Source organism: Synchiropus splendidus, chromosome 15, assembly GCF_027744825.2.
Source record: "Synchiropus splendidus isolate RoL2022-P1 chromosome 15, RoL_Sspl_1.0, whole genome shotgun sequence".
In the NCBI taxonomy this organism is placed as follows: Eukaryota; Metazoa; Chordata; class Actinopteri; order Syngnathiformes; family Callionymidae; genus Synchiropus; species Synchiropus splendidus.
In genome coordinates, this window is record NC_071348.1 from 10191632 (window position 1) to 10204028 (window position 12397).

The 12397-nt window shown below is 43.9% G+C and overlaps 1 protein-coding gene across 1 annotated transcript; it reads left to right on the forward strand.

Moving 5' to 3' along the window:
* The first annotated feature begins 402 nt into the window (after positions 1 to 402).
* Positions 403 to 2626, forward strand: LOC128772184 (E3 ubiquitin-protein ligase rnf146-like). Its single transcript, XM_053888345.1, has 2 exons — positions 403 to 569; positions 1095 to 2626. Exon 2 carries the CDS (start codon positions 1096 to 1098, stop codon positions 2044 to 2046), a length of 951 nt encoding a protein of 316 aa, XP_053744320.1. The 5' UTR covers positions 403 to 569; position 1095; the 3' UTR covers positions 2047 to 2626.
* Positions 2627 to 12397: the final 9771 nt, after the last annotated feature.

The following is a 12397-nucleotide window of genomic DNA, read 5'->3' on the forward strand; positions in this document are numbered from 1 at the left end:
AACAATGATGATCTCGATCTTTGCTCCCTTTGAATGGTTGCCTGTCTGTCTCTTCATTACCAGCAGCCACCCGGAGTAGGAAAAACATCCAGTATCATATATATATATATATATATATATATATATATATATATATATATATATATATATATATATATATATATATAATTGGCTGTTTTCGCGGGAGAAAATGCGAAAAATCTATATTTTAATAAGTCTTAAAAATAAAATAGTAAATAGCATAGAATCAGCAGCACTAGATGAAAAGCAGTTTATGGAAAAAAACGACGCTTCTGAAGTTAAGCCTGTGACCATAACGCACTCTACATCACGTTTGCGTACATTGCGTATCTTCTCTCGATCTACACATCATGCGTCACGCCGTGTCACATTCGACTCGACACATCCGCCCGCTTTAAAACTCTGATCCCTGGGCTTGTCCGGACGAGTATCACAGCTGATCCTCTGTCAGAACCCGACCTACGGATCTGGAACACACTCTCACGAGGAATTGAAAAAGACACACGACAGCTCTTTTACAAACTCTACTGATCCTCGTCAGCTTTCGGGTAAGACTAGATAACTAAAAGTGAACTTGAAATGTTAGCTGCTAAATGCTAACGACTTAATTCCTGGTTCTGTATGTATTATATGGAGGATAATGGCGAACCCGGGGGACTGTTTACTTTTTATTGATACAACACTTTACTCTGAACGAGCGTTTGCTACATTCTGCGTTGTAGATGTACCGCAAATCTAAATTATAGAGCTAACTTAGCTTAGCAACATGAGAGATGGGCGTGTGCTCCAAGTTAATGTTCTTTAACGTGTCTTTGACGTGAGGAGAACAATGTGAGTGTATTGTCTTTATTGAAACGCTCAGAACTGTAATTATCTGTCTGAAAATATTCAAATAAGACGGTTCGTTTGGGACTATATTATGTTAAAAGACATTCACTTAAAATGATACAATATCTTGGATGGTAAAGGGGTTAAATGTAAAGTTTTGTTTGCTATCTATGTATTCAATGGAAGTGATGGGACTAAAGTGTTGGAGATTTGCGTGTCATTTCTCTATGTTTATGTCTGTCCAGGATGGCAGGGAATGGGGCGCTGACCGGTCCAGGGTCTGATGTTGCCTCCAGCAAAAGAACCGGAGAGGACTGTCTGTCTTCCACCAGCATTCCAGATTGCGCCATCTGCCTTCAGAGCTGTGTGCACCCCGTCCGCCTTCCCTGCTGCCACATCTTCTGCTTCCTGTGTGTCAAAGGTGCTTCTTGGCAGAGCAAGCGCTGCGCCCTCTGCAGGCAGCAGATCCCTGAGGACTTCCTGGAGCGACCCGTCCTCCTCTCGCCTGAGGAACTGAAGGCTGCCGCGGCAGGTGGCGGTCAGCGCCTGGCTCACACGTGGTACTATGAGGGGCGCAACGGCTGGTGGCAGTACGATGAGAGGACCTGCAGGGAGCTGGAGGAGGCTTTTAGCCAAGGCAAGAAGAGCGCCAAGATGTTGATCGCCGGGTTCCTGTACACAGCTGATTTTGAGAACATGGTGCAATATCGGACAAACGAGCACGGGCGGCGGCGTAAAATCAAGAGAGACGTTGTCGACATTCCCAAAAAGGGTGTGGCGGGACTGAGGTTGGATCCAGAGCCCGTGCCGCCGCCTTCGTTGCCGGCTTTCACAGCTCCACCGCGCATCAGTTCCGCTGATGGCGCGGACACTGTGATCCAGTCTCTGGTTTCCCTTCCGTCTGCGAGGCCGCCGATGCTTCTGGGACGTCACCTCAGTGCTTCTTCATCTTCACCCCAGGTCCTGGAAGAGTCTTTCTCCCAGCTGTCGCTCAGTCAGACCGAGGACGGAGATGTGGACGGGGATGAAGACGACAGCGACACAGTGGTCGGCCTGTCCAGCAGTGTTGAGAGTGAGGGGGAGGAGAGACAGGACTGGACGTCGGGAGCGGTCAGAAGGACACCCAGGGGTGCTCCCCCTAGTTCTGAACCCCGTTCAAGTAGTCCAGATGGACAGTGTGCCGTGACGGAGGTCTGACGCAGTTCATTCGATAAATCTATTTTTCATAAAATTCTATTTCTCTTTCTCAAAATGCGTCAACCTGTTCTGACTTAAGTGTTTGTGCGTCCAAACGCAGCCAGTGTCGCTTTAATTTTGCACCCCCGGTGGGATATTAATGTAGTAAACTGCACAAGAAAACGTCTTCAATACGTGTTTAAACGATAATATTTTGAAAACTATTTTCCTTGATGCTGTTGTTGCTTATCATGTGATGTCACAGTCTTGCGCTGTTGCTCCTTTTAAATGAACTGCAATAACCGGATGGTGAATGCTGAACTAAATAAAGAGCTTGAGCTCTCCAAGGCAAATGATTTATTGGTGGAGCAAAGTATCACCTACATTTTCTGCTGAGTCATGGTGTGTTGCGTGTGTGTGTGCGACGAGATAAACAAAAAGACTGAGCTGACGAAGTGCTTGCTTTCACAGTATAATTCAACACATTGCACCTGTGTATCACCAAATACACAAATAATAATGGAGTTATTTCTGTGTCTTTGCAAGACGAAGTATTATTGTATTGTAGTGTTGAAAAAGAAATGACCTCATTCTTTGAGAAACAATAGTGTCACCTGGAAAAAAAAAAGAAATGTACAATTTGAATAGTGACTGTTTCAACTGTTGCAGAGACTGAATTTTGCGTGGCTGGACAGTCACATAATAATACAGTTTGAAATAAATAGTCTTCACACAGTACAATAATCAGAAGGATTTCAGTCTGAAGAAGTTAAATAAGTTACACTCTTTGGGACCAAAGGGATTCAAATATGACATGTTGACTATTTTAAAGTGTGTGTATATATATATATATATATATATATATATATATATATATATATATATATATATATATATATATATATATATTCCAGCGTTTGTTCTGAACAAGGTTGTGTGTCAGGTGATGAAAGCCGTTGGCAGCATCACTGGAAAGTGTGGTGCTAAAAGTGGACCGGCACATTTAGACTCTCCTCCGAGCTACTATCAAAGCTCTGGCATCGACTTGAACTTGGACCCACATGATTCATCGTCAGTTTTAATTCCAGCCGCTACAGTCTCTGGTTGTTGGGTGTGATCGCCTGAAAACAGCGGCGTGTGCCAGTGAGAAATGTTGTTGCAGTTCACTACATGGACTCGCGGTGTCGCTGCTGTATGTGTTTCGCCGCACGGGCAGCAAGACGCTCCGGAACCTGCCAGACGGAAACGATTTTATCAAACCAAAAATAACACAAGTCTGCAGGCAACATAGCTCAGGGGTTGACCAGCTGTTAATTGAGAGGTCACTGGTTTGATGCCAAGACTGGTTTGTGTCGATCACACTATGTTCGAGACAGTAATACAAACCTCATCTGGAACAGCTCCTGATTTAACGGCACAATATGGTTCCTAGTTCGAACCCCGTTCATTGTCTCGGACCATTTTTTACACAATTTATTTTTAATTCATTAATTTATTTTTATTATATACATTGCAAAAATGGAAGACAAACTCACTTAATTTGAAGCAAAATTATTTATTTAGCACATTATTTTATCATTGTTGTTAAAAACAGAATATCTCAATGATATATTACTGATGCTTTATTCTCCCAGACTATTTTCCAACTGACCTTCAGGCATGTCTCATAGACAGCTATAATTCTTGTACTCATCTTAAAATAAATTCCAAACAACAACAGTGGACGAAGCTTGAGTTCCCACCTGAAATGTACTCAAGTGTTTCCCTACTTTAGAGGCTACTAAACCAGTCTGAGGTAGGCAGCGCTCCCGTGCAGCTGCTTCTTGTGTGCGCACGTGCGTGTGCACAGCTCGGTTAAATTTGTCACAGCATTAAAGAGCCCGTCTTAATTCAAAGCCTCTTTAGAGCTGTCGACGGACTGAGGACGGCAAGTCCCACCGCAGATCTGTTAAGTCTGCACCGGGGAGGAACTGCTCTATGGTTTTGAGTGTAAAAGTGAAAAAAATGTGAGTGGAACTGACTCTCTCTGAGATCCACAAGAGGATTGATCAGACAAACGGACATCTCCCGGGCAACATCCACCATCTTGAGACGTTCCCAGGCCAGTGTAGAGATATAATTCCTCCGCCTGGTCCTGGGTCAACCCCTTGGTCTCCTCCCAGCTGGCTATGCCTGAAACACCTTCAAAGGGAGGCGTCCAGAGGGCATCCTCAGGAGATGCTGAACCACCTTAACTGACTCCTCTCAACACGGCGAAACAGCAGCTCTATTCCGAGTCTCCTGAGTGACAAAGACTTTCACCCTATCTCTAAGGGAGACGCTTGCCATCCGTCGGAGAAAACTCATTTTAGCTGCTTGTATCTGGGATCTTATTCTTTCAGTCATGACCCAAAGCTCATGACCATAGGTGAGGTTCAGGACAAAGACTGATCTGTAAATAGAGAGCTTTGCCTTTTGGCTCAGCTCTCTCTTACAGACAACAGTGCTGTAGATCGACTGCAATACCGCCCCTTTTGCGCTGATTCGCCAATCTCCAACTCCCTTACCCCCCCCAGGACAAGAACCCAAGATACTGAAACTTTTCCACTTGACGCAGGAACTCCTTACCCGGAGAGAGCAATCCACCCTTTTCCGGTTGAGAACCATGGCCTCTGACTTATAGGGGCTGATCCCCATTCCAGCCACTCCACACTCAGATGCAAACCAATCCAGCGAGAGTTGAAGGTTGCACCGTGATGAAGCCATGAGAACCAAATCATCTGCAGATAGCAGCGACTGGATCCTCAGGTCACCAAACCGCAAACCCTCCCCACCAGAGCTGAATCTCCAAATCCTGTCCATGTAAACCAAAACAGGATTGGAGACCAAACCCCACCGGAAACACATCAGACCTGCACCCAAGGATCCGGACACAACTCCCACTCCTGGAATACAGAGATTGAAGTGCCCTCAATAGGCAGCCTCCTAGCAACTCCCACAACTTGTCCCGGTCATAGGCCTTCTCCGAGTCTACAAAGCACATGTATAAAATTGGAAAAACTGTTGGTCATGAATAAAATTTTGAATAAAAGAAATGTAATAAAACAACGTCAAAATATCACAAAATATTTTCTTTTCCATAAATGAAGTGTAAATGTAAGTATCGCCATAAAATAGTCAATAGTAATTCATTTTAAAAACTGCAGGTGGACAGTTTTTACTTTTGGGGACGCCATCATTTTCTTTATCATTTTTTCTTTTCAAGAGCTTCTCCATAGTTGGTAACTATCACCGATTTGCAGCTGTCAAGTCAGTTCAGTGACTCACGACTGCCACCATATGTGACAAATGTATTACAACTGAGCGTCTCACAGCCCGGAGGTGTAAAACAAAAAACCTCTCGCGGCCCTCTAGGGGGCGCTTGTGGCCCAACCGTGGGCCTCGGCTATAGGGTTGTTCCTCACTCTGTGGTGCTTTCTTCCATGAGGCCACACACGTCATGACAATTGGGCTGTTTTTGTCCAGATTCTGCTCCTTCCCGACCAGAGATGGTAGACGCTTGTGATGGGTTGATGAGGCATCATGAAACAGTATTGCAGAGGACGCTAGGTGGCGCTCTCGGTTAAGAAAGGATGTGAGGTTGCATTGCATTAGTTGTTCAATTCCATTTTCCATTAATATTTTAAGGCAGACAGTGGCCACTGGACACTGTTTCATGAAGCTTCATGGATCCATTAGCTAAATAAAGGTAGGGCTTTGGGAATTGTGGATCTGCAACGCTAATATTTGAAGTCAAGTGTCAGACAGCGGTGTAAAAACTACCACAGCGACAACTGGAGCTCATCTGGCTTCTGAAGTCATATGAGATTTATACATTCGACACCATCACGGCCACTTAGATCCAGGTCTGCCAGCGCTGAGTGACAAGGTGACGACTACCCATTCTGCCGCCTCAAAACCCGCTGTGAGACGACAGATTTACATGTGCTGGAAAAGATTTGGTATTTTTAGAAAGAACACCTCCAGACGTGGAGAGATGTGAGTCGTGAGGAGCGGTGCGATGCTGATGGAGGAACAATGCGAGAGTGCGCCTCTGGTCTGGGCATGTGGCGTGTGTGTCCGAGCCAGACATACTTCAACCGCTAGGTGTTTTCAGACACATAGCTGGCCTTCAACTGCTTCATACGTGTGATCACATACAGTTCAGATGCCTTCGGCAGCCACCCTCTTCACACCAAAGACAATCCCTCCACAAATAGTCCTGTCACAGTCACATCTCTCGCCAGCCCCAGGATCACAGTCCAGCATTGTAGTTGTGAGGATTATTTACACCCTTGTTTTCGTGCAAGGTTGTAACCAGTCTGTTTTCAAGGGGCAGCTCGCTCTGTCCGAGTGTGTTCGGGCGACAAGGTGAAAGTGTTTGTGTAAGTTCCGGCGGGTATTTGTCGCCCGCAGGAGCCAGCGATGAGCTCAGCCATCATCGAACTAACACCATCAGTAACTATCAGGTAACACGCCCCGCTCTGCCCGGCGCTAATAAAACCACTTATAGCCACATGGCGTCATTACGGTGACTTCCAAAATCATAAAGTTGATATTCTGGGCGCCGGCCAAGCCTAAAACAGGTTCACATACACAATAGTGGAGGGGCGTGGATGCAGACTATTTATGATCAGCGCCCGACGAAAGTGTGTCAGAGAGAGGGGAACTGTGGGAAGGACAGACTTTTCATTCATGTGCACCCATTGCATGTGCACACCATGAAACCTCACATCATTCCTAAACCAACAGCGCCATCTAATGGCCTCTGAAAATTAGGACACTGTTTCGTGAAACCTCATCGACACATCACTACCACCAGCCAATGACCTTCCAATCGAAACAATACTATGCTGCCTTCAGGCTGCTTCCCTTTTAACCATGATAAAGAGAGGTCTTAGAATTTGTGACTCACTTCAAACAGGTCCCAACTGAAACACCTGGCAGCGAAGGCAAGGGACCAAACCTCCTTTCCATTCTGATTCATGGCCCCAGTTTTAAATCAGACTGTGTGTGTCATTGTGTAAGAGACTGTTAGGTCCGAAAGTTGGCTGCTTAGAAGTGTTGAAAATCCATTATACAGTGGGTAATGACAGGACTATTAAATAACAACTTCATGATGTGATAGTTTATTTATTTTTTTGTTCAGTTTTCAACATATTCCTAGTTGTTGTTTTTTTACTTTGATACCGATACAATATTGACTAACATTAAAGTAATAAGAATTTTATTTTGTTAGTTTTTTCTTTAAAACAGTTTTAAAAAAAATTCTGATATGTGTGTGAGTGTATGAAAACCTCTGTGTACATCACTAAAATAGTTTATTAACATACAGAATGCCTCCATGTCAGTGTGAATATTTGTTCCCCGACAGGAGGCTGTGACTTCTATGCACTGACCGATTGTGTTTCAGGAGCAGCGGGTGCATGCGGGGAACTCGGTGGACTCTCGCTTAAACCGTGGCAATGCATGGAAAGGGAAATAGAGAGCGAGGAGACTGAAGTCCAGTTGTCCGTCTGGCTCAATATAGTCGCGTCTGGTCGCCTCGGAGGCTGCAAGAGTCGAAGATTTAGAGATGTCAGAAGGTGGATTTTGTTTCCTTTCAGCCTCCGACTGAGGGCCTGAAATATAAACACAAAAAATAATGGAAGATAGTCAAAAAATTGCTCAACATTTAGAGAACAATCATCAGTGTAGATCTACAAAACAGTAATGGACTGATGAGGCCTCATGAAACATTTTCAGAGGCCACTAGATGGCGAATTCAACATTCGACATTCAATGAAACCTCACATCATTTTTAAACTTGGAGCGCTCCCTATTGAGCTCTGAAAAGGAGGCCACTGTTTCATGAAGCCTCATCAGCCCATCACTAGGAATAAGTCATGAGGGTTTTGGTCAGAATCTCTACTAAGGTATAGCAGTCCGGTCCTCCAGGTCTGATGAGGTCAAAATGGCTCTCGGCCGCCCCAGGGGAGCACCCCGCTCTTGTTTTGAAAGGCGAGACTCACGGGTTGTCTTTCAAAAAGGGCCTCATTCTATTTTAATGGGGAGGTCTAAAATTCTCAAGACCCTCTTTAGGGTCCCTGCAGTCGTCCTTGATGGTGCCACCTCTGGTCCTGCAGCTCTCATCCAGACTGCAGCTTCCGTGGACGGACACCAACTCACTGACAGTTGGGACACACAGATGAAGACAGAGAGAGGTCAATCATGACAGCGGATCCGCTTCCGCCGTCCCGGCGTTTTCTTCTTTGTGATGAAAAATGGAGTGAGGAGAGGGGGGGGTCTCAAAGGACCCCCATGGTCTAACTTGGTTGACCCGAGTGTTCATTATTTAAGCCGTCAACACTGGTGGGAAATGAGCAACAGCTTAGAAATGCATGTTGCGCCTGTTGGCGGTTCTCAAGAGGACACAGCAGTGTGGAGCGCCATTCAAGATGGCCGCTGAGTGAAACAGTAATGAGAAAATGGCCAAAGTTAAAGCAAGGTGTCATGTAGTAAGTTAATAATTATTAAAATTAAGTAGCATTTTTTTGTGTGGAAACAAATGCACGTGTTCGAGAAATATGGCGGTGAGTCAGCTGAAGTGATGCGACGCCACTGTGCTGTCCAAGTAAACGCAAATATTTTGGCACGATTTTTGGTATTTGAAATCAAAAAGAAAGTATCTGATCAATGCCATCCACATAATGATGAAGCTGCCATCACCATTTAAAAACATTTTTCCATGTCCTTTTTTTCTTTTCTACTTGATGTTCTCTTTGTTATTGCGTCGCATCTTTTTTCATATATGACTTTTCTCCTTGTTGCTACAGATTTATTTTTGTTCTTTGTCCATTCTCATATAACCTTGAAACAACAACAAGACAGAGCCCAGCACAGAACCCAAAGGTCAAGTTGCTTGTCCGTTGTGTAAATACACAACCACTCACACACACTAACAGACAATTGGTGGCTGACAATTCACCTCCATACACGGGAGGAAACCTGAGTGCTGAGAGGAAGCTTATGCAAGTGCAGGAGAAACACACAAACTACATTTAAAAAAAGACTTTCCACATGACAAACTTGAGTCCAGCTTCAAAATACTTTTCAGTGTAAGATGTTATCAGTATTAATGGTTGTTTCTTCAAGTAAACATTTACATAATATATAGCAATGAAGAAGCTGGAGTTACACTGGTATTGGTCGGTCAACATGGTGTTACTGAACACTTTTCTCTCTGCATCACCAACACAACAGACTGCCAAACCTCTTGTCTTCACGTCCTAAAATTAAAGACATCATTTCATTTCTCTCGTGTAATTGGTATATTCACTCATCACAGAGCTATTGTTGTTTATTCTCATATCCGTTCAAGGATTCAGCGACGCTGATGTTTATTTAGCCACGTGTTCCTGCTGCACGTGGAGGCCCGACTTGTGTGGGATCCATAAAAAAAATAAACACAAACTGGGAAACGTGAACTGATATATAAACTTTATGTTTCTCATGTGCGACTAATAAACTTTACAGCCTGAACCTTCAAATATCACGGAGGGATAAACCCAACAACCCCGAGGGCCTCCTCTTTTTTCATGTCATCCTGCACACTTTGGTTTTAACCCCTTGACCAGGGTGGTCCTGTCACTGCGCACATTTAGGTGACACACACACACACACACACACACAGTACTGGCAGTTAACTGTCTATTTCGGGTGTCTCACATATGACACATGCTGAAGATTTCAGCGCGGAAGCTCCAGTGGATGAGAGGCTTGTGAGGACGAAGATGCGGCAGGCGGGGTCAAAGGTCGGAGGACAGGGGACAGGTGGAACAGGGTGACAGGACGCAGGAAGAAGCGTGAGATTCACACGTGCCCACGACATCTTAGAAGACATTATGTCAGCCCCCACAGACTTATGCAGACAGATGGATCACTAATGTATATGATATATATCTAGTCTAGAAGGCGTGGGAGTCTGCCCGGCAACAGACAGTCTGACGCTGCCACAGAACTATGGGAAGTCATGGGAGGATCCACTACATTGAGTAAAGATGACTAGATAGATCGATAGATAGATAGATAGACAGACAGATAGACAGACAGATAGATAGATAGATAGATAGATATATAGACAGACAGACAGACAGATAGACAGATAGATAGATGGATAGATAGATAGATAGATAGATAGATAGATAGATAGATAGATAGATAGATAGATAGATAGATAGATAGATAGATAGACAGACAGACAGACAGACAGATAGATAGATAGATAGATAGAAGGATGGGAGGATAGATAGATAGATAGATGATAGATAGATAGATAGATAGATAGATAGATAGACAGACAGACAGACAGACAGACAGACAGACAGATAGATAGATAGATAGATAGATAGATAGATAGATAGATAGATAGATAGATAGATAGATAGATAGATAGATAGATAGATAGATAGCTTTGCAAAAAGTAATTCTTGTGTCGAGTGTTGAAATTCCATATGCAGAAACTGCTTTTAACAAGTACAAAACTTGAAACCATTCATTGATCATGATTCATCAGCATACATGTGCCCCCCACCTCCCGTAATGACTCCTCCACATGTCAAACTTATAATCATCCTGGCACATGGTGTCCACACATGTAGGAGCCATATGGCCATAAACAACCGGGACCTTGGTTTTGTTGACCCCAGAGCTGTCAGTGCATTCAGACAAGACACCGGCTGCTCCTTAAATGCTGCTCTCAACTTTACAGTTTGAGTGTTGAAGCTACACAGTGAAGACATGACAATAAAAATGGTGTTCTCATCTGACTTAATTTTGGATATATAAAGTGGAATTCAGTCATTCAGCTAAAGTTCAGAAGAGAAGAATTTAAGAATATTTTCTTATGAGCTGCTCAGAATCAAACTTCCGTGTGACTTGAAATGGTCTTTTATAACTTTTATAGCACTCTGATAACCTCCTCACATTCGGCCCAAATAGTATTGATTCTAGTTAGGGACAGCTCGACACCACCTTCCGATATCATTTGATACCAATCCGATACCGTCTTCTTGTCACTCAAAAATTAGTTTAAAATGTAAAGCCTGAAGCATAAATAAAAGTGCAACATGGTGAAAATACTGAAATAATTTAACAGACAAAACAAAAATACAGCTTGTTTGATGCACCATTGTGAAATCAAAGACACTTCACTGTCACACAAAAAGATCCAAAACCCCATCTCATTGCATCCTTCTTGAGGTTTCATCACTTGAGCTTCATTATCATGTAACAAGTGTATCATGTAACTTATGATCTGTTTAGATAGAGAGACCAGCTTAACCCTTCCCAAAGCCCAGATATACTCGGCGTTTAAGATAGTTGGAAAACTTACGATCAGTTCATTTTGTGATGGACTGGCGGGAAATGAGACATGCAGCAAAAGCTTGTTACATCAGTGGTGACATCATCACCCAGATTTCCTTTGATGTTTTGTCAAAGTCCCTTAGTCAATAAAGTTTTGTTTTGTTAAAATGAAAAAAAAAAATGGATAGCAATGGAATTCCAACTATCTTAAACGCAGAGCATATCAGGGCTTTGGGAAGGGTTAAGCTGGTCTCTCTATCTAAACAGATCATAAGCACGGCTTGTTACATGATAATGAAGCTCAAGTGGTGAAACCTCAAGAAGGCTTTATGTCTTTAGAGGTGATGCACATGTCTGTATCCCTGAATGTCTCCTCTTATGTAAACACATTCTGCACATTCCCAAAGTGATGCATAAGAGTCAACCATCTAAGACATTGTGGAGATGCCTCTGCCAGCCAGACGTCATCCTCAGCAGAAACCGCCGCGCACATACTCCTCTTTAGCTCAACTCTGCGAGGAGTTCATCAGAACCCATTATCGCCACCAACTTTTCCAGAGGGTGTCACCTCTTCAGGGGTCTGAGTGGGTGCGATGATTTGGCTTTGCTGACGTCAAAGGAGCCGGTGGCTGCGCTTCAGCTGTCGGCTTTTGTGTTCCCTTCCTTTCTCTCTCTGTCATCCGTCATGAATAAGACTGTCGAGAACATCCTGTGCCAACTCCTGCTGTCGAGCCGAGAATGTTTCTGTTTCACACTTTATGCTTTGGATCTACTGTCGAACTCTTGGGTCGCGGCTTTCCAAGAGCAAGCGGCACGGGAGGGGGGGATATTAGCCTTGTTAAAATACCCTCCTGCCGCCTGATGAGGTGCAAACCTGTAAGATAGGCTGACATTTATATACACTGGGAGTCAGGAATCAAGATGGCGCGGATGATATAACACCAGCTGTGATGTCAAGAAAACAATATAGGCTAAAGGAGGTTTGACCTCCTCAAATCAGATCTGGGAT